The sequence below is a fragment of the Hemicordylus capensis genome, chromosome 5 (assembly GCF_027244095.1).
Source record: "Hemicordylus capensis ecotype Gifberg chromosome 5, rHemCap1.1.pri, whole genome shotgun sequence".
Taxonomy (NCBI): Eukaryota; Metazoa; Chordata; class Lepidosauria; order Squamata; family Cordylidae; genus Hemicordylus; species Hemicordylus capensis.
In genome coordinates this window covers 17,924,701-17,947,829 of record NC_069661.1, presented here as the reverse complement: position 1 = coordinate 17,947,829, position 23,129 = coordinate 17,924,701, and the positions used below count along the sequence as shown (strand labels likewise).

At 43.5% G+C, this 23,129-nt stretch overlaps 1 protein-coding gene across 1 annotated transcript in view; it reads left to right on the top strand.

The window, feature by feature from the left end:
- The window catches only part of RASGEF1B (RasGEF domain family member 1B), a 370,827-nt gene that overhangs the window by 56,597 nt on the left and 291,101 nt on the right, over nucleotides 1–23,129 (top strand). Inside the window, exon 3 of the mRNA XM_053258588.1 lies at nucleotides 14,607–14,660. Within this exon, the coding sequence (XP_053114563.1) occupies nucleotides 14,607–14,660 (54 nt within the window). The remainder of the gene's footprint in view (nucleotides 1–14,606; nucleotides 14,661–23,129) is intronic.

The window sequence follows — 23,129 nt, the reverse complement described above, 5'->3', positions numbered from 1 at the left end:
AAAAACCGTGTAAGCATGTGCACACCTTAGAGGGAACACTGCCTGGGAGACAGCAATGGGGACAGGGAGACAATGGTGGTGGGTCAGCCCAGCTGGCCGTCGGGAACAGGAGGAGGTGCTGCCGGGAGGAGAAGGCGGGGGTTGGCTGGGCGCTGGGAGCAGGAGGCGGTGGGACGGCCTGGCCCGGCCACTGGGAGGCGGCAGCAACGGACTGGGTTGGGCTGGGCGCTGGGAATTGGTGGGTGGGCAGGAGGAGGTGGCAGGCCATCCCGCCCGCCAACCAGAAAGCGCCAGGCACGGGGGCGAGAAGCAGGCGGGGGTGGGAGAGAAGTGGGCTGGCGGAGGTGCAGATGCTCTGCACCCAACCCAGCTAGTTATAAAAAGACGTAGATAATATGAAAACAGCTAAATAATGCTGTGCTTAAGTAGGCCGTAGGGATGTGCACAGCATGATTCAGTGTGCTCAGCAGGGATGCACCACATCACTTTGGCACAGCCCGCCAAATCATTTTGGTGGGGTGGGGAGCAGGACCTTTAAGGATGAGGTCAGGACAAGTCCTTAGGAGCTTCTCGACCACCCCACCACTTTTCCTGCTGTGCCTCTGAGAAGTCCACGCATGGCTGCCGCACTGATCCCTCAGATTGCGTGAGGTGCCGGGCACAGGCTGCTGGATCAGTGCGACAGCCACACAGGGACTTCTCAGTGGCGCAGCGCCACAGCAAGAAAAGCAGTGGGGTGGCAGAGGAGCAGGTAAGGACCTGCTTTGCCCATCCTTAAAGGTCCCACTCCCTGCCCTGCTGAAGGGCTTCATGCACATCCCTAGTAGGCTGCGAATCTGAGCAGGATGTCATCATTTTTAAAAATGTGTGTCTAAACAAGTGACTGAGAAAACAAAAAAGAACAAAAAAGAGGCCTAAAACAATTTAGTTAATCCTTCAAAATCAATCAATCAATTAATTTTTTACATATCCCACTCTTCTTCCAAGGAGCCCAGAGTGGAGTACATATGTATGTTTATCCTCACAACAACCCTGTGAGGTAGGTTAGGCTAAGAGATACATGACTGTCCCAGAGTCACCCAGGGAGCTTCATGGCTGAATGGGGATTTGAACTCAGGTCTTCTTGGTCCTAGAACACTTTTACCACTACACCATTTTGGCTTAATCTAGGGGTTCTCCAACTTGGGTCTACAGGTATTGTCAGACTACAACTCCCATCACCCCATGCCACAATGACCTGCCACCTGAAGCAGCCTGCTTCTCCCTGCTTCATGGTAGGGCAGGCCCTGGGCAAAACCCTAGCAGTAGATGCATCTTACAAGAGGGCTGAGAGAAGGTATAGAATTTGGTGGAAGTAGCCACCAACTTTTAGTGCTTCTTGTGTGTGAGTGTATGTGCTTTTATGTTTCTGCTGCTCCATTATAGCATTGCATATTAGTGTTAAAATCTCAGTTGTGCTCCTAGCACGATGCAGTATTACAGCTTTCATTGCTTACATTACAGCATTATCAGTACATTGTACCCTTGCTACACATATTTCCCACAGTAACAGGCCTTCATTAAAATGCATTAGAACTTAGATGTGTGTTACCATAAACTCTGATTCTATTTATCTGATCAACAAAATGATGACTGTTTGTTCCTTTTTACTGTATATATTCACTGAAGTTATGTGCCTTAAATATGTGACTACCATCATTATATATAAAAGAGATACTTGGATCTGGCCACCAGCAGTATAAGTAATTAGATTGTTAGGATACTGTCAGAAATCCCAAAAGTGAACATTTGATATACACGTAGTTCAAAGCATTCTGACTACTTCATACAGGGCTGGATTAAGGGAGAGATCATCTAGGCAACTTCCGGGGGAATCGGGCTAGGGGTGAATGCTGGGCATTTCAGTTATTCTTTGAAAAATTAAAAGCTTCATTTGTTTTTATTTCCTTATATATGGCATGAATAAATATTGTTTTACAGATCCATGAAAATGTATAGTGTTATATGACAGGGATAAGTCTTGCAGATTGTGCCTTGAGGTTGTGAAAAAAAATCCTATAAAAGATAAGGCATTCAAAAGTTGAACAAATACTGAAGATCCTTCTTGTCTGGTGCTCCATTAAATCTAGGGCCAGCCTTAATTAAAAGTGACTTAACATGGGACACTTGTACTTACCTCGTTCAAAAGGGTCACATTAATTATACCCAGAAATAAAGTACTTCCACATCACCCAGAAATTGGACATTTGGCACATGTAAAGTCCAATGCATCCTGATTACTAGAAAACATATAGGATGTTTGTATGTATCTCCCTCAAAATGGAAACAGGAAATGTAACATAAAACAGGAATATCATAGTATAATTATAAATGAAGTGATTTGCCAATGTTTCAGGTCACATTTAATTGTTAGGGCTGTCATAAGTTTCAGTGGCTGAATTGGGGCCGACTAGGACTGGTTCCAGATCGGCAAAGGAGAAAGACAAGGCTGTATACTTTCTCCTTCCTTATTCAGTTTATATGCTGAACATATACTGAGAGAAGGTGGATTGGAAGAAGATGAGTGTGGTTTTAAAGTTGGAGGGAGAAACATCAATAACCTGCGCTACGTGGATGACACCACTCCGATAGCTGAGAATGCGGATGGTCTGCAAGCTCTAGAAATGAAAGTCAAGGAGCACAGTGTAAAAATGGGACTACGACTAAATGTCAAGAAGACTAAACTAATGACAACGGGTACAGCAACCAGCCTCAGAATTGACAGTGAAGACATTGAAGTGGTGGATAGCTTCTGCCTTTTAGGATCGACCGTCAACAGTAAAGGATCCAGCTGTCAAGAAATATGCTGCAGACTAGCACTTGGTAGTGTTGTAATGAAGGCCATGGAAAGGATATTTAGATGCCGTGATGTGTCTACACCTACAAAGATTAGAATCGTTCAGACAATGGTTTTTCCTGTGACATTCTATGGATGCGAAAGCTGGATTTTGAAGAAGCAAGATAGAAAAAGCATTGACGCTTTTGAACTTTGGTACTGGAGAAGACTTTTGAGGATACTATGGACAGCCAGGAAAACAAACAAGTGGATCTTAGAACAAATCAATTCAGAATTTTCACTAGAGGCACAAATGACCAGACTCAAACTATCATACTTTGGACACCTTATGTGAAGACCCAGCTCCCTTGAGAAGTCTATAATGCTGGGGAATGTTGAAGGAAAGAGAAGAAGAGGATGACCAGAAGCAAGGTAGATGGACTCGATTACAATAGCAATGCATGCACCATTGAGACACCTCAAAGGCCAAGTTGAAGACAGATCATCCTGGAGAGAATCTATCTACGTGGTTGCTAGGAGTCAGCACCAACTTGACGGCACTTAACCAATCAATCAATCAATCAATCAATCAGAATTGGCTGGATTCGCCCTGAATCAAACTGCTGTCTGTTTAGGTCAAATTGAGTTAAACAGCAGCAGCCCATGAAAAGACTACAATTCTCAAGTTACCCTGTACCTTTCTCAAGACTATAGGGAAGAGGAAAAAAATCTCTTACAGGAAACTTTAAAAAAGAAGCTGTGGCAGCCATTGCTCCCTTCTTGTGACTGTTCTGTCTCCTGCCCAGCCTGGTACAAAAATACTGGGATAAAGGGAGTAGCAAGGTGGCATGGGGCATGGAGAAGAGACAAGCCAAAGCTTCAGCTTGATTCAAAGCAACCCCTTCAAATTGAGCTTAAGGGAAGCAGACTGTCCCCACCCGAATCAGGGACCTCTTTGAAGCACTGAGGTGGTCCCTGAATCAGAGTCATGCTGCTTTGCACAGCCCTCATATTTGTCCCTCAGGAATACCTATATCTGCAGTGATTAGGAGGAATAAAAATAGCCTGCATATAAATAAACAGCCCAACTCTTTTTTATTGCCTTGCACGCAATCAGAAACAAGACCTAAATATTCTCTTAGGCATTCACAGCTGTGTGATTCTTATGTAATCCTTTTATTCCAGCTCTACAGACCCTGGAGGTGTCTAGTTTAATCTGTGGTGTGATACGATTTGCCATTTTTATTTTTAGTAGAAATGGGACGTTTTGTGTAAGAGAATAATATGGAAGTATTTTTCCCCTTTTTGAGCTGACAAATAGCCCTGATATCCATAAAGATCCATTTGGGGGCGCATCCAAGCATGACCGATTAAAATGACATGCTGTTGGTGTTTGTGAATAAAGTCACTAATGTCTGGACTGCTATTGATTGGTAGGTGAATTCCATTTGCTCTTGGAGTGGGTACCGTTGTCTTTGCCTTCTAAACCAATAATTAGCTCTCTGGGCATAAATCTGTACAGGAGAAATATCTGGTCAAATCAATGGTAAAATCATTATGTGACCTTTTCCACCTACCCTGCAATGTACATTAGGTGGACTGTGCGAAATAACAAATATCTGAGTACTTCCACAACTAATCCCTTGCTAACTGGGCAAAGAGGCACCTTTGAACATGGTGATTCTCTTTATTTAGCAAGGGGAGAGTAACTGGTCCTACTCACCCCCAGCACAGTACCTCCAGTGACTGTTGCTGGTGTCTATCTGATGTTGCTTTTTAGATTGTGAGCCCTTTGGGGACAGGGATCCATCTTATTTATTTATTATTTCTCTGTGTAAACCACCCAGAGCCATTTTTGGAAGGGCGGTATAAAAATCCAACAAACAAACAAACAAACAACAATAACAACAATCACTCCACATCCTATATCTGAGAAACAAATGTACCCCCACTGTGGGGAAGATCACTCTGTGGAGTGTGGGTGCCTATGTGCCATGCCCATGTTTACACTAATATAATATTGTATGCTTAAAAAGTTCTAGCTGTAGTGGCAGATAACAAGCAATTCTGATCAATGGGGCACAATCCACCAGGACGTTTTGTGCAAACTCCATTGAAATTTCATGCAAGTTTCATTCAAGATGTGTAAAAATCTGGTAGGGATTATGGGGCAGCGGGTGCCATTTAGATTTTCTGTTTCAAGTGTCAAAACGTCTTGGACTGGCCCTGGATACAAGTGATTTTTTATTTTAATAGAAGATTTCAAAGTTTTGATTCTCATTCTGAAATCCAAATTGCCTCTTGAATTCACATGATCCTCTGCTGAGTAAATATTGTCCTGCAATTCAGTGGAGTGATTAGATGTGTTTAGCATTAAATGAAGAAGTAAGGGGATGCAATCTTTTTGATGGTTTGTATTTTAGCCAATTCGCTTTCTCTGTAATTGTCTGACAGTTCTCCAAATGTTCATTAACTAAATGGAAGGCAGATGATAGCTGTTAGTGATATAAATCCTATGGCGCATTTTGTTAGTTCTCCCATGATTAATATTTTCAGTATTACTAGGTCTTAGGAAAATGTGGAGGGGGCATAGCTCAGTGGTAGAGCATTTCCTTCGCATGCAGAAGGTCCCAGATTCAATCTCTGATATCTTTAGTTAAAACAATGTCAGGTATCAAGTAATTGGAAAAGTCTCCATCTGAGTTCCTGGAGAGCCATTTCTAGCCAGAGTAAATACGGGTCTAGACAGAGCAGTGGTCCAGCTCAGTAGAAGGTAGCTATGTAAATATTCATCGTCACATTTGTGTTTACGGGCTATTGTCATTTGCTGCCTGGTCTGAGGCTCTGCATGTTGCTGCCCCTTGTGGCAGCTTGCTGCACTGCAGCAGGTTCCTAAGCCTTTAGCCTCAGGGCAAGCTCTGTTCTGTGGGATCTCCCATTGGCTTCCCCTACAGCGGGAAGAGTATAAAAGGCTTCCCGTCTGAGGCAGGTTTTGCCTCTATATCAAGGTTCCCTTGTTCTTGTATGTTTGGTTCCAGCCTGCTTTCTTGAGCTCTCTGCTTGGCTTGAGTTCTGGTGTGTTCCTGATGTTAGGCTACCAGTTTATCTCCTGATTCCTGACTGTCCGCTTGGCTCAGCCTCTGGCTACTGGGCTGAGCCCTTACTGGTGGCTCGGCTCTCCTGGTCCTGGTTTTGCTGCCCCGGCTTAGCCCCGACAGCGATGATCCAAATAACTCTTTGCTTTTATAAACACATGTCCAGAGTTCAGGGTGTTTCCCATTTCTGTCAATAATCCTTACAGCCCTACCAAAGAGGTACTGTAAAGTAATTATCTCCATAATGCAGATAGAGGGGCTGAAATTAAGAGAATGAATAGCAGCTTGTCTAAGGCTAGCTAGTGAAGTTGAAGTGATTTCATTTGTTTGTTTGTTTATTTAATTAATTAATTAACATATTTTTATGCCACCCAAATCTTACGTCTCTGGGTGGTTTACAACGAAGCAAAATAAGCAACATTAGTTATAACAAAATAAATGATAACAGAAAGTTAAAACATTACAGCAATTTAATTTTTTTGAAAATAATATTTTAAAACAATGTTAAAACTATCAAAATAGTATCTAATTGAAAGCCTGGGTGAACAGATGTGTCTTTAAAGACTTTTTTAAAGTTGTCAGAGATGGGGAGGCTCTTATTTCAGCAGGGAGCGTGTTCCAAAGCTTTCGGGCAGCAATGGAGAAGGCCCATCCCTGAGTAGCCACCAGATGAGCTGGTGGCAACTGCCAATGGACCTCTCCTGGTGATCTCAATGGGCAGTGGGGTTCATGACGAAGATGTTCTCTTAAATAGGCAGGGCCCAAGCCGTTTAGGGCTTTATAGGTTATAACCAGCACCTTATATTTTGCCCAGAAACTTATCGGCATCCAGTGTAGCTCTTTCAATACAAGAATAATATGATCTCTCCAGGGGCGTAACTCTAATAGGGCAAGGGGAGACAGTTGTCTGGGGGCCCACTGCCTTGGGGTCCCCCCAGAGGCAAGTCACATGACTGACTTCCCCAGCCACGCACCTGCCCGGGCTTCCTTCAGTTGTATTCATCCTCCGAAACTGATGTGAGTGTTAAGACCTGGCGCTACCAGGACAGCATGTCTTTCTCTAGTGCCATTAAATGACTTGCATCGTCCACAATTAAAAATAATTTAGGATGATGTTCTATTGTGGCATATAGATAGATAGATAGATAGATAGATAGATAGATAGATAGATAGATAGATAGTGAGCCCTTAGGGGACAGGGATCCATCTTATTTATTAATTAATTCTCTCTGTAAACCACCCTGAGCCATTTTTGGAAGGGTGGTATAGAAATCAAATAAATAAATTTATATATGTATATATGTGTGTGTGTGTGTGTGTGTGTGTGTGTGTGTATGCTTTTTGAGCCATTTTTGGAAGGGTGGTATAGAAATCAAATAAATAAATTTATATGTGTGTGTGTGTGTGTGTGTGTGTATACACGCTTTTTGCTACCACTATTCAGCCTCATTTAAGATTTCTTTACTTCATGAGCTGAACTTCAGTGAGGGGGGTGCATTTTAAAATCTTGTCTCTGGGCCCACTCCAACCTTGCTACGCCCCTGGATCTCTCTGAGATGACCCAGAGACTAACCTGGCTGCCACATTCTAGTCCAACTGTAGTTTCCGGATTACATACAAAGGCAGTACCACATAGAGTGCATTGCAGTAATCCAGTCTGGAGGTGACCAGCATATGTACCACTGTTCTGAGGTCATTTATTTCAAGATACGGACACAGCTGGCATATCAGCCAAAGCTGATAGAAGGCACTTCTGGCCACTGCCTCAATCTGGGACACCAGGAAGAGGCTTGGATCCAGAAGCACCCCCAGATTGCTTACCTGTTCTTTCTGGGGAAATGTGACCCCCTCCAGAACAGGCAGACCAAACTCATCTCCCGAGTTTTGACCCCGCACAATGAGTACCTCCGTCTTATCTGGATTCCGTCTCAGTTTGTTATCTCTCATCCAGCCCATCACTGTCTCCAGGCAGGCATTTAGGGAGGTTATGCCCTCTCTTGATGATGTTGACATGGAGAAATAGATTTGGTTGTCATCAGCATTCTGATAACACCCTGCACCAAATAACATATACAGAAGTTGCATTTTTACAACAGTTTTAGCATTGTTTTAAAATGTTGTTTTAGAATTTGAGTTGTAATGTTTTAACTTTTACTATATCATTTATGTTCTTTTAACTACTGTTTTAAGTTTTTGTTGTCATTTGTTTTAACTTTTTGTTTGTTTGCTTGTTGTAAACCATCCAGAGATGTGAGTTTTGGGCGGTATAAAATAGGTTAAACAAACAAACATTGGAGATAATACAGGGCCCTGAGGCACACCGCACAAAAGTCCAGATTTAGAAGAACAGTCTCCAAGGGACACCATCTGGAATCTGCCCAAAAGGTAGGAGTGGAACCACTGAAAAGCAGTGCCCCCCACTCCCAACCCCCTCAGACGATCTAGAAGGATACTGTGGTTTATAGTATCGAAAGCCACCGAGAGGTCCAAAAGGACCAACAGAGTCACACTTCCTCTGTTGATTCCCAATCGGAGATTATCCATCAGGCCAACCAAGGCAGTCTCCACCCCATAGCCCATCCGAAAGCCAGCCTGAAATGGGTCTAGATAATCAGTTTCCTCCAATATTGTCTGGAGCTGGGAGAGCACCACCCTCTCAATTACCTTGCCCAGCCATGAAAGGTTGGAGACAGGCCTATAGTTGCTCAACACTGAGAGATCCAGGGCAGGCTTCTTCAGAAGTGGTCTAATAATTGCCTCCTTAAGACAAGGAGGCATCCTGCCTTTCCTCAGAGAAGGGAGTATGTACTTGACACATATTGGCCTTCTGAGCCTTCATCTTCTACACTCTCCTTTGCTCCTGAGTGGCATAAATCCCTCTCATACTCCCTAGACCAGGTGTTACTTGGCTCTTTCTGCCTCCAGGTCCATATTGCCCTAAACTGTAGCCAGGTCATGGTGAGGATCAGTCTGGGGAGTTAACTCCTTTCTGCTCCTGAGCTTCTTTGGGTGGCTGACTGTTGATGATGGCCACTCTTATCCAAAACTCCAATGAACACACACCTTGTTCACTTAAATGTTAGAGACAGGTCTGTGTGCATAAATGTGCAGAGAACTGCTCTCATTATTGAAGCACTGGTGACAGTCTCAGTTTACATAAATCTCCTTGAGATTTCAAGCAAGCTCATGGGAGTACATCAGAACTGCTAGACTGGTCTGTGCTCAGGTTCTCAGTGCTAAGTTTGATTCTAGGCATCAGTAAGACAGAGAGATTGCTATTGTAATGCTTGTCAGATGTTGTTTAGAGCAGTGCATCAGTGTTTTCTGTGTCAAAGCCAAACCATTTACAGTTGCTTTGATTGTGTGCTCATTCAGCGGATTGCCTCCTGCAGGCTGTTTTGCAAGAGTGCTTTTTGGTGGTTTGTAAATAGCACTTTACCTGTGTGGCCTTGCTTTCACTTGAATGTGCATGGAGCTGTTAGCATGGGCTTAATGTGAAAAAGCAGTGCATCCTTGGAATGAAGACATGGAAAGAACTGACCTCACGAGTGTTTCAAATCTCCTTTAGACAACCTTCACTGAAAATGTGGGCTGTGACTGAGACTGAGGTCTGAGCCATAGAAATGGCAGCCTGAAGCACAATCCATGGAGATATTTTCTTGCAACAAGGCCTCCACAGACATCTCCTTTTTCTCTGGCTTTTGTTTCCACCTTCCCCGCAACCCCCACCCCACTTTGGTCTATTTAATAGCTTCCTAGTATATGATACAGATAAAGAGAAGAGCACGGGAAACATGGGAAAGAATGCCAGAATACAAATCTTATATAGTATATATATATATATAGAGAGAGAGAGAGAGAGAGAGAGAGAGAGAGAGAGAGAGAGAGAGAGAGAGAAGATATATAAATACTATATCTTATATATTATTATTATTTCTTGTTTACACGGTCAGACAGGTGTTATTGACTGGTTTGTTTTATCCAGACATCGAGTCCTTCCCAAGGATCTGGGATGGCTGAATTTTATTATCAGTGTTGTTGCTGTTATTATTATAGATATCGTCGCAGAATATAGGCTGTTCCCAGTAAAGTTGCTTTTTGTAATTGGCTGATGGTGATTTCTGTGGCCCCTATGGTGTTGCGGTGCTCTTCAAGGTCTTTTGGAACTGCACCCAGGGCGCCAATTACCACTGGGATTATTTGGGTCTTCTTCTGCCACAGCCTTTCAATTTCAATTTGGAGATCTTTGTATTTTGTTATTTTTTCTATTTCTTTTTCTTCTATTCTGCTATCCCCTGGTATTGCTATGTCGATTATTTTGACTTGTTTTTCTTTCTTCTCGACTACAGTTATATCTGGTGTATTGTGTGGCAGATGTTTGTCTGTTTGTAGTTGGAAGTCCCATAATATTTTTGCATCTTCATTTTCTACAACTTTTTCAATTTTATGGTCCCACCAATTTTTGGCTACAGGTAGCTTGTATTTTTTGCAGATGTTCCAGTGTATCATCCCTGCTACCTTGTCATGCCTTTGTTTGTAGTCAGTCTGTGCGATCTTTTTACAACAGCTGATTAGGTGGTCTACTGTTTCATCTGCCTCTTTACAAAGGCGGCACTTGCTGTTTGTTGTTGATTTTTCAACTTTTGCTCTTATTGCATTTGTTCTTAGTGCCTGTTCTTGTGCAACCAATATTAGATCCTCAGTTTCTTTCTTCAAGTTGCCATTCTTAAGCCATTGCCAGGTCTTGGTGATGCCTGATTTTCCACTTATATTGTGCAAATATTGACCATGCAGTGGCTTATCTTTCCATTTTTCTGCTCAGTTCTTGACTTGTTCTTTCTTGTAGGCCTGCTTTGTTTCATTGGTGCTTAATAGTTTCTCATTATTGACCATTTGAAGTGCATCTTCTTCACAGTCCTTTATATATTCTTCAAGGCCTCTTTTCTCCTCCTCTGCTGTTTGATGGACTTGTAGCATTCCTCTTCCATTATTATTATTATTATTATTATTATTATTATTATTACATTTATATTCCGCTCTTCCTCCAAGGAGCCCAGAGCGGTGTGCTACATACTTAAGTTTCTCCTCACAACAACCCTGTGAAGTAGGTTAGGCTGAGAGAGAAGTGACTGGCCCAGAGCTACCCAGCAAGTATCATGGCTGAATGGGGTTAGGTCTCCTCGGTCCTATTCCAGCACTCTAACCACTGCACCACACTGAGTATGGAACTGGAGGAGCAGTCAAATCCTCCCCAGCACTGTAACATCTGCTCTGGAGGCTTTCCCATCTTTGTCCTGGAACTTGTGCTGTGAGAGAGGCCTTGGTATAGTAGAGGACCATCTGACACCAATCATGTGACTGCAGCCCCTATTGGACTGCCTCACCAGGTCTTTTGGTCATTTCCTGGGGGTGAGTGGCTGGTTTTGTTTGTTTGTTTGTTTGTTTGTTTGTTTTTACAAAGAGCCATCTGGGTAGATTGGTTGCTACCCATGGGGTTGCTGCCAAAGGAGGCAACTCCTAATGGTCACACGTGATTCTGCTGTTGCTGAAAGGGGCAGTGGGACTGCCAATTGATGTTACATAGGAACATAGGAAGCTGACATATACTGAGTCAGACCATTGGTCTATCTAGCTCAGTATTGTCTTCACAGACTGACAGTGGCTTCTCCAAGGTTGCAGGCAGGAATCTCTCTCAGCCCTATCTTGGAGATGCCAGGGAGGGAACTTGAAACCTAGATGCTCTTCCCAGAGCAGCTCCATCCCCTGAGAGGAATATCTTCCAGTGCTCACACATGCAGTCTCCCTTTCATATACAACCAGGGTGGACCCTGCTTAGCTAAGGGGACAAGTCATGCTTGCTACCACAAGATCAGCTCTCCTCCCTCTTAGGGTGGTGGTGTATTGGGTCCTGAGGTTTATCAAGCTTTTATGAAAGCATAATTGCATTTTCGTGACCTAAAAGAATCTTCCTTGCTGAATGTGGCAACATTATAGGCCTAGGGGGCAGAACTAGAAGGGTTGTGCTTAGGTGGTTGAATTGTGTTTTGTGGTTAACATTATGATAGTTTGAGGATGTACCTGGGAGAGCAGGGTGTGGGCATTCTGGGAGCCTTTATTTGTAGAGTGGTGGGCAAGGGGAGATATGTTGGCAGGAGTAGAGCAGGTCATTCCAGGGGCATCGGACAATAAGTGTTGGCCCTCCTTTCCGGCACAACCCTGACATCTTGGGGTGCTGTGGTGATGCTCCATCAAGGAGGTCTTCCTGCTTAATTCCTGATCAGTAGATCTGAAAACACTACTCATCCATTATCTTTTTTTAGATGAGCATGCCAACCTGGTATGTGTGACAGAGACCTGGTTGGATGAGTTGGCGAGAGTTCTGTTCTCTTGCACTTTTGGGATCTGTCTGCTGTGCTGGGTTGCTGCTATGAATATTTAATTTATTCCTCTCTCTCTTGGTTGCAATATGGGATTTTAAATAGATAGATAGATAGATAGATAGATAGATAGATAGATAGACAGATAGATAGATTATGTTTAACGTGATATATTTGTATATTGTATTTTAACTCTTGTTAGCTGCCTTGGGATTTTTTTAAAAAAATTATTTTAAGGTGGGATATAAAGAAATATGCCGCAGACTAGGTAGGATTGCAATGAAGGTCTTGGAAAGGATATTTAGATGCCATGACATGTCTATACCTACAAAGATTACAATTGTTTGGACAATGGTTTTCCATGTGACACTCTATGGATGAGAAAGCTGGATTCTGAAGAAGCAAGATAGAAAAAGGCTTTACGTTTTTGAACTTTGGTGCTAGAGAAGACTTTTGAGGATACAACGGACAGCCAGGAAAACAAACAAATGATCATAGAAAAAATCAATCCAGAATTTTCACTCGAGACACAAATGACCAGACTCAAACTATCATACTTCAGACACATTATGCGAAGACCCAACTCCCTTGAGAAGTCCATAATGCTGGGGAAAGTTGAAGGAAAGAGAAGAAGAGGATGACCAGCAGCAAGGAGGATGGACTCGATTATAACTGCAATGGATGCACCACTGAGAGACCTTAAAGGCCAAGTTGAAGACAGATCATCCTGGAGAGAATCTATCTATGTGGTCCCTAAAAGTCGACACCGACCTGATGGCACTTAATCAATCAGTCAAGCAATCCATCCATCCATACCTACCTACCTACATACATACCAGTTGTAAGAAAATCAGATGACTCTGTTGCATGTCAGGGCTGTGCTGTAGTTAGCCATCATGTAGGAGCAAAGAGCATGCAGGAGCCAAGACCCAGGGTGACCATTGGTTCTCCCAAACTAGAAGGGTTATATAGACTTCCTGTTCATGCTAGGACTTTGTCTTGGCAATGGTGGTATTTTCTGGCTCATTCAGACTCTTTGGATCAACCCTCCTTGACTTTGAGAGTTGATCCAGAGAACAAGTCAGGAATCTGAATGAGCCAGGGAACACCACCATTGCCAAGACAACGTCCTAGCATTAACAGGAAGCTTTTATAACCCTTCTGGTTTGGGAGAGCCAATGGCCGGCCTGGGTGGGCAGAGCCACTCCAGTATCTGGGATCTCTTCACTGCCAGGGAAATGTTTCAGCCTGTAACCTTGCTGAGAACCACATGAGGCCTCTGTACACAATTGTGGCTTCCACTTCTTGCTTCATAAATACCTTGCACCAGATTAGATCAGGGTCCATCTGATTCTAGCATTCTCTTTTCCAGGAAGTTTGCATTTTCAACTGTGAGTCATCAACAGATGAGAAGCTAAATGATGCACATGCTTTTGAAGTATTGTGTGATGTATTTTACCAAAGTAAAATACTCTGCTAGATTATACTAGGCAAACAGCCTGTTCTGATGATACACAGTGGTTGACTTGCACTAAAAATTCCTGCTTGGTCTGTTTGTGTGAGTGGTAGAATGTTGGGGCCATGAACCTGCATGAGAATGAGGCTCCCCCTCCTTGAAAATAAAAACCACTGTGATTTCTGTCCCTGGAACCTTGACCTTTTGCTTTATTTGTTGGATCTTAAGTAAAGATGTGCACGAAATGAATTTTTTTGATCTGTTTCAAATTTGAATCAAATTCCAAAAATTCATTTTGAATTCAAATCAAATTTGATTCTGGTCTGAAAATTTGATTTGAATTCAAATTCAAATTGATTCGGCCCTCTTTTGATAAACCAATGGTTTTTAAAAGGTGCCAAATGGCTCTCAAATAAAATTCTAATCAAATTTCAAAAATTTGATTTAATTCAAATCAATTTGCCCTTTTAAGGGGCGATTCAATTCAGATTTGAATCACTCAAATCACCCAAATCTATTTGTACATCCCTAATCTTAAGTACTTTTGTGCTCGGTCTCAGGAGGCACCATAGCTCGAAACAGGAATATTTGGCTCTGTGTGTGCTCTCCAGTATGGTGAGCTACCAGAACCACTAGTTGGAGCAACTTCCAGGGTACTGAATCCTGCTCACCCAGACTTACCACTGGGCTTTCCTAGACAGGAAAGTCTTTAAAGGGGCTTCCTACTTGGCTCTGGTAGGTTATCTGACTCTCTGGCACAACTTCTGGCTGCCTTTTGGCTGTTCTTGGTAATAACCACATCTTGGTGAATAAAAATGTCCCAAGAGCAGGTTTAAAAGATCTTATCACATTCTGTTTTCCAGACATTACCTTTCAGCTCTCTGGCCAATGAGAAGTCCCTATTCGACTGCAAACGGGTAAGTGGATTCCCTCTCCTGCTTAAAAATGTTGTATTCAAAGAATAAAATGTTGCTGGGCTTCTGGGATGGAATGGTGCTACTATTCTTGAGGTCAGTAGCTTCTAAAATAGATTAAACAACAGATTACAAAGTATTGGAAGTTTGAAAGAGTGTAGTTCAAGTAAAGGTAATGTCTTCTGATTTGCTCTTAGCATGGAGTGGCTTGTTCTGAATTTCTCCTACAGGTGAAACTCGGAAAATTAGAATATCGTGCAAAAGTCCATTAATTTCAGTAATGCAAATTAAAAGATGAAACTGATATATGAGACAGACGCATTACATGCAAAGCAAGATAAGCCAAGCCTTAATTTGTTATAATTGTGATGATCATGGCGTACAGCTCATGAAAACCCCAAATCCACAATCCCAGAAAATTAGAATATTACATGGAACCAAGAAGACAAGGATTGAAGAATAGAACAATATTGGACCTCTGAAAAGTATAAGCATGCATATGTATTCAGTACTTGGTTTGGGCCCCTTTTGCAGCAATTACTGCCTCAATGCGGCGTGGCATGGATGCTATCAGCCTGTGGCACTGATGAGGTATTATGGAAGACCAGGATGCTTCATTAGCGGCCTTCAGCAATTCTGCATTGTTTGGTCTCATGTCTCTCATCCTTCTCTTGGCAATGCCCCATAGATTCTCTATGGGGTCAGGTCAGGCGAGTTTGCTGGCCAATCAAGCACAGTATACTGTATACTTTTCAGAGGTCCGATATTGTTCTATTCTTCAATCCTTGTCTTCTTGGTTCCATGTAATATTCTAATTTTCTGAGATTGTGGATTTGGGGTTTTCATGAGCTGTACGCCATGATCATCACAATTATAACAAATTAAGGCTTGACTTATCTCGCTTTGCATGTAACGCGTCTGTCTCATATATCAGTTTCACCTTTGCATTACTGAAATTAATGGACTTTTGCACGATATTCTAATTTTCCGAGTTTCACCTGTAGTGTTACGGTTTCTCTTTCATGAGAAACAGGAGAAAAATGCAACTTGGCAATTCAAGTTAACTTTTCTGCCACTGGTGTGTTTTGATAAGGCCACTCTTGAGATGTTGTTTCCTTTATTATAGCACAATAATAGGCAACAGAAAGGATACGCTTCCATGCTTTGATTTTTATATCTGGATGGAAATTATACTGGTCATTTGGAAATGGACATCTGGCTTAAAAGAAAGATGATGGATATACACTGAGGGAAATAAGTATTTGATCCCCTGCTGATTTTGTCCGTTTGCCCTCTGACACAGAAATGACCAGGCTATAATTGGAATGGTAGGTTTATTGTAGCTGTGAGAGACAGAATAACAACAAACAAACCCTCAAAAGCCCAGTGCCCAAAAGTCAGCGATGGATTTGCATTGTAGTGAGGGAAATAAGTATTCGATCCCCTATCAACCAGCAAGATTTCAGGCTCCCAGGTGTCTTTTCACTATATGCAGGTAACGAGCTGAGATGAGGAACACCCTCTGTAAGGGAGTGCTCCTAATCCCAGCTTGTTACAGTACCTGTATAAAAGACACCTGTCCATAGAAGCAAGCAATCACTCAGCTTCCAAACTCACCATCATGCCGAAGACCAAAGAGCTGTCGAAGGATGTCAGGGACAAGGTTGTAGACCTGCACAAGGCTGGACTGGGCTACAAGACTATCGCCAAGCAGCTTGGTGAGAAGGTGACTACAGTTGGCACGATAACTCGCAAATGGAAGAAATACAAAATAACTGTCAATCTTCCTCGGTCTGGGGCTCCATGCAAGATCTCACCTCGTGGAGTTGCAATGATCATGAGAACGGTGACAAAGCAGCCCAGAACTACACGGGGGGAACTTGTCAATGATCTCAGGGCAGCTAGAACCATAGTCACCAAGAAAACAATTGGTAACACACTACGCCATAAAGGACTGAAATCTTGCAGTGCCCGCAAGGTCCCCCTGCTCAAGGCAGCACATGTACAGGCCCGTCTGCAGTTTGCCAATGCACATCTGAATGATCCAGAGGAGAACTGGGCGAAAGTGTTGTGGTCAGATGAGAGCAAAATCGAGCTCTTTGGCATCAACTCAACTCGCTGTGTGTGGAGGAGGAGGAATGCTGCCTATGAGCCCAAGAACACCATCCCCACCGTCAAACATGGAGATGGACACATTATGCTTTGGGGGTGTTTTTCTGCTAAGGGGACAGGACACCTTCACCGCATCGAAGGGACGATGGACGGGACCATGTACCATCAGATCTTGGGTGATCACCTCCTTCCCTCAGCCAGGGCATTGAGAATGGGTCGTGGATGGGTATTCCAGCATGACAATGACCCAAAACACACAGCCAAGGCAACAAAGGAGTGGCTGAAGAAGAAGCACATGAAGGTCCTGGAGTGGCCCAGCCAGTCTCCAGACCTTAATCCCATAGAAAATCTGTGGAGGGAGCTGAAGGTTCGGGTTGCCAAACATCAGCCTCGAAACCTTTCTGACTTGGAGAGGATCTGCAAGAGGCGTGGGACAACATCCCTCCTGGGTTGTGTGCAAACCTGGTGGCCAACTACAAGAAACGTCTGACCTCTGTGATTGCCAACAAGGGTTTTGCCACCAAGTACTAAGACATCTTTTGTGAAGGGATCGAATACTTATTTCCCTCACTACAATGCAAATCCATCGCTGACTTTTGGGCACTGGGCTTTTGAGGGTTGGTTTGTTGTTATTCTGTCTCTCACAGCTACAATAAACCTACCATTCCAATTACAGCCTGGTCATTTCTGTGTCAGAGGGCAAACGGACAAAATCAGGAGGGGATCAAATACTTATTTCCCTCACTGTATTTACGATGGAAAGGGGTGGGCAATAACAGGGTTTGAAGGCTTGGGGTGTCCAAGGCTGTCAGTTCGGAGAGAGCTAATTCTCTATGTTATCTACTGTATCTGTCACCTGAACCACCCATTTGGCAGTTTCATTTGCCATGGGCCAAGAAGGCAGTTGAACCTACAGCTTCATACAGTTCTCTACACACTGTGCTTTCTTTTCCATTGTGTACCCATCTGCCATCTAGGTTCTCCAGTTTGCAGGTATTATTCCATTAAAGATTATTTCATTTGCTAGGCTAAAAGCCACAACTTTTTCACAGACTAATGAGCCCATTTCCTCCATTAATATTGTAGATTTGTGAGGGTCCTTGGAACAGAGAATTATCTCTAGCTTGACTTCCTTTTCCAGGAGAGTGTTTTATTCTGCAGCCTCCCCACACTCCATTCCAATTATTTTCGTCTATGAACAAATGGGTTGCCAGCTTTTCAACAGTGCATCTCATTCAGCTGGCTGGCATCCCATTGCTTAGCTAATGACTGGATTTCCCTTTCCCCATTGTGACAGATGATGTCCTAGCCTTCAGCCAGCAATGTATCAAAGAAACAAATTGTATTCCTGAAAACTATAAAAAGGAAATCAACCAAGGGGGAAACTAAATGTTACACAGGCATTTCATTGTTCACGGAATGTTTGTCTTCTCCCCGCGCTCCCCAAATAGCAGCTGAGGATGTAAATATAGGGGAAAGAGGTTTGGATCATCAAAGGATTAAAAACTCTATGTCAGGTCAAAGAATTAAAAACTCCATTAGAGAATGCAGTATTAGAACTGCACACTTCAGCCATTCAAACAGAAACCCAGACCTGCTATCTTATTCTCTTGCCCAGCCTGCATTTGCTCACTATCTGTCACCCGATATTATATTTGACAGAGTGATGCTAATGGTACCAAATGTTGTTGGTGGGTGAGTTCAAGGAAAAGACAGCATATTCTGGGATGGAATGTGCAGAGAGTTTGAAGAAGTCTAGACAGCAGCCCTTGCAAAATATTTTCCTAGAATCTTCATAAAATATTCATGACTCTGCTGTGTATTTGAAGAAAACCCTGGCTTTGGCTCCCTCTCCCCTGTCTAGCAGGTAGTGTCTGGGACACAGGTGTTTGCACAAGAGCGCTCAGTGTGGGTTTGCTACCCTGTGGAATGGAAGGTTTGTTTTTAATTTACACAGATGATATTTCACTTGCCCAGACAGGGTAATCTTCATTCAGGAAAGAGATTATTGGAATCGCATGGTGTATAATGGGACACAGAAAGCTTTAGCTGTCTCATCAATTCCCTGCAAGCGCTTCTTTTCTGGTTAAACATATCCCCCAAATAATAACACTAATGGCTGAGTGTTTGCTTAATAATCTGCACTAGTGCTTGATCTTTGACTGGATGAGGCAGGAAAGCTGTTATTTTGAATTCTGAGAGCATATTGCTAGGGAGCAGCCTCCTGCAAGATGAATCCACTGACAGATGAAGATATGCATGTTTAATTAGATAGTCTGGCAGTCAACAGCGCTGGTTATTTTACTGGGGCATGTTAAGGAGGAAATGAATAAAGGGGGTTGGCCAAGTTCATGGAGGGGAGACTACCAGTGACTTCTTAGCCATGATAGTTATATGAACTTTCTTTGTCCAGAGGCAGTCTGCAGGGGTGTCCCAAGGTCCAATGGGAGCCAGCCCCTTTCAAAACCAACCCTTGCAAGCTTTGAAAGTGGCATGGGAATGGGGAGCAGCAAAGGTTATCTCCTTGTGCTTCTTGCAAGCTTTGCAAGGAGTGTGAGGAGAGGCATTCCTTGCAAAACTTGCAAAGGCCAGGTTGGTCCCAAAGAGCTGTTAAAATGGTGGCATCAGGGGCATTTTGCAGCCCTGTGGATGCCCCAGCAATCCACTTTGTGAGGAGATTGCCTCACTTTGCTTCGTGGAAGGGTTACCCCTGGCAGTAGGCCACAGGATAATAGTTGCTAGGGAGCCATCATGGGTTATTGCCTTCACGTTCTGCTTGTGAGCTTCCTCTAAGCATCTGGTTGGCCACTGTAGGAAGCAGCATGCTGAACTAGAAGGACCTTTGGTCTGAGCCAGCTGGGCTCTTCTTATGAAGTGATGTAAAATTCCCCACCAAAGACACAAATGCCCTCAGTGTTGTATTTCCCTTATTTCTGCCACTAAGCCTGCATAACTGACAATGGCTTGATCTTTTTGTGTTGTGCTGCTACACGAGGATTTCAATTTCATGTGAAACTGAACACAAATTTCTCATATGGCATGTAGCTGAATGTCAACAAACATCCACAAAGTAGGTTTAGGGACAGTTTAGTAAGAACGGACAACAAACCCTAACAAATCTTGAGTAAGCTCTTCAGCTGGGGATGCAAGAGGATGCATTTCAGTTGGGTTCCTCAGTTAAGTTGTTTTCTGTAAACCCTTCCTGCTTCCTGTTGCGTTAGCTTCTAGTCCAGGGATTCTCAAACTTGGGTCCCCAGGTGTTGTTGGAGTACAACTCCCAACATCCTCAGCCACAGCATTGTGGCTGAGGATGATGGGAGCTGTAGTGCAGCATTATCTGGGGGCCCAAGTTTGAGAACTCCTGTTCTAGTCAATATAAGATCTGTATCGATAGGATTGTAAGAAACCCATATGGGAGCTATCATTGTATAGACCAGTAGCCAATATTACCAAAAACATAACCTTTCCTTTGTCTGGAGAATATAAAAAGTTGCAACCACCCGTGCTGAACCAGGTCAAGAGGTTTAGGGGAGCCTGCCACTCATGGAGACAGGGGCGTAACTATAATAGGGCAAGGGGAGACAGTTGTCTGGGGCCCACTGCCTTGGGAGGCCCCCCAGAGGCAAGTCATATGACTGACTCACCCAGCGGCGCACCCGCCCGGGCTTCCTTGAGTTGTATTCCTCCTCCGAAATTGATGTGAGTGTTAAGACCTGGAGCTACCAGAACAGTATGGCTTTCTCTAGTACCATTAAATGACTTGCATTGTCCACAATTTACAAAACCTTAAAAATTTTTTTTTGCTTTTGGTTGCCACTATTCAGCCTCATTTAAGATTTATTTACTTCATGAGCTGAGCTTCAGTGATGGGGGGGGGGGCATTTTAAAATCTTGTCTCTGGGCCCACTCCAACCTTGCTACGCCCCTGCATGGAGAAGTAGCCCTCATGGGAGAGCATGAGAAGAAGGCTAGTAAGATGTGCATTGCTATGAAATCCTTTAAAAACAGGACTATCATAAAAGTAATTAAAGAATGAACAGTCCTAGTTTATTATACATCCTATTTCCCAGCTGACACACACATGCAGAGCAACAATCGGGGAGTTGAAAAAAATCTAGCTGCTCTCAGAGCAATAATGTATAGAGCAGGAAGGTCAAAGAAAACTTAATGAAAAGGATGAAAAAGAAACAAAGAATGACCTAGATTAGGAAAGTCTGCATTTTCCAGCTCTGAAGGTGAAGGGAGGAAACATTTGTAGAGAATCTGGAGCAGGTCTGGTGAGTGTTTGTGGGAAAAATTTTTTTTTTCATGTTTTAATGAGAAAGTAGAAAGCTCCCAAGCAAGCCTATACAGATGTAGCAAGTAGACGGTTATCAATGAACTGTGATTTCTCTTTCCAAAAAGACCAATGTTTACAATGGAGAAGAAGGAGAAAAGCTAGTAGTAGCAAATGATCTTTATGCAGGTGTTCTCAAACCTGGGTCCCCAGGTGTTGTTGGACTACAACTCCCATCATCCCCAGCGATCATCCCCCAGGGGATGATAGTAGTTGTGGTCCAACAGCATCTGGGGACCCAAGTTTGAGAATACTTGAAGTCTGTTCTCACAAGCAGCCAAACCCAGGCTAGGTCAGCACAGCCTGGGTTAGGCCGCTTGTGTGCAGCATCGGGGTCCGCACGGATACTGAAACTGCCTGCCCACCAAACTCCACTTTGAACCCTGGCATTTAGCTGAGCTTAAGAGTTAAGTGCTCAACACCCTTAACGCCAGCAGCAGGATTGTGTGTGTGTATGTGCACACAGAGATGGGCAAGTAGAGCGCCCATCTCATGGGGGTATCTCCCAATGCACTGTGCTTGTGGTGCGGTGCATTGTGGGTTATGTGGAGGCCGGGACATGTAGCAGCGTGGACATGCTGCAGCATGCATGCAGCAGCATGGATCATGTGGGAGTGCAGTCCGTGTATCCCACCACTGTTGAGGAATCATCTGGGGCAGGGTTTCTTAACCTTGGGCCCCCAGATGTTGTTGGACTACAACTCCCAGAATCCCCAGACATGGCTGTTGTGGCTGGGGATTCTGGAAGTTGTAGTCCAACAACATCTGGGGGCTCAAGGTTAAGAAACCCTGATCTGGGGGAAAGGTAATTTTAGCACAGCCTTCCCCACCTCCCAGTGGCGGCTGGTGGTTCCTGGGAGTGGGTGTGCATTTGGCAGGGCAGGTAATGGGCAGAGCCAGTGGTGGGTGCTGCTGGAGGCAGAGCCAGTGTCTCTTGGCCCTACTACTTTGGAGATGCCTGGGAGGGAACTTGCAACCTTCTGCATGCAAGCATGCAGGTGCTCTTCCCCAAGTAACCCCATCCCAGCATAGCGTAGTGGTTAGAGTGCTGGACTAGGACCGAGAAGACCCGAGTTCAAATCCCCATTCAGCCATGAAACTAGCTGGGTGACTCTGGGCCAGTCACTTCTCTCTCAGCCTAACCTACTTCACAGGGTTGTTGTGAGGAGAAACTCAGGTATGTAGTACACCGCTCTGGGCTCCTTGGAGGAACAGCGGGCTATAAATATAAAAATAAATAAATAAATTCCCTTCTTTCTTTAATTGCTACATAACAGGCAGAGATCCAACACATGAAGTTTTCTCCAGCATGGAGATAGGCAGGCTTAATCTGCCAATCCCTGTTGATAAGGGCACAAATGTTATGGGGGCAGGCAGAGATAAGTAACATTAGCTGTGCATTACAGAGAAGCCTACATCACTAAGATGATCAGTAAAATATAGCGTAATTAATTCAGTACAGTACAAGGTGATTTTATATTTTTGGAGCATGTTCCTTCCTCTACACCATTTTCTTCAGCAATTTTTTTTAATATTGTAAAAGACTACTAGTTTCCTCCTCTTTGAATTAGCCTTGAAGCATGGCATTTAATACCAGAGAGACAGGTGGCCACACACTCTTTCCAAAATGGAAATGTGAAAAGCAAAAGAGTGGGTGTTTTTTAAATTTTTTTAATTTTTTAAAAATACCACATAAAAGCCAGTGCTTAAAATTGTTTTTTAAAATGTACATTGCTAGTACATAGCTGGTCCTCTCCTAGTCTATGTGAAAGGAGATAGGACTGCAGACAAACACCATATTTTAGCTAAACGTTCTTCATTTAAAATGTCCAGCAAGCAATTGGAGGAAAACATCAGAAAAGGAACAGAAGGGGTAGGAAAGTGAGAAAAAATATATAAAATTGATAGTAACAACAGAACTGGTCATCTTCACTCATGTATCAGATCTTTTTATATAACTTGTTTGAGGGAAGTTTGTAGATAGGAGGAGGGAGAGGGCAGAAGTTTCCCCCAAGTCCTCCTTG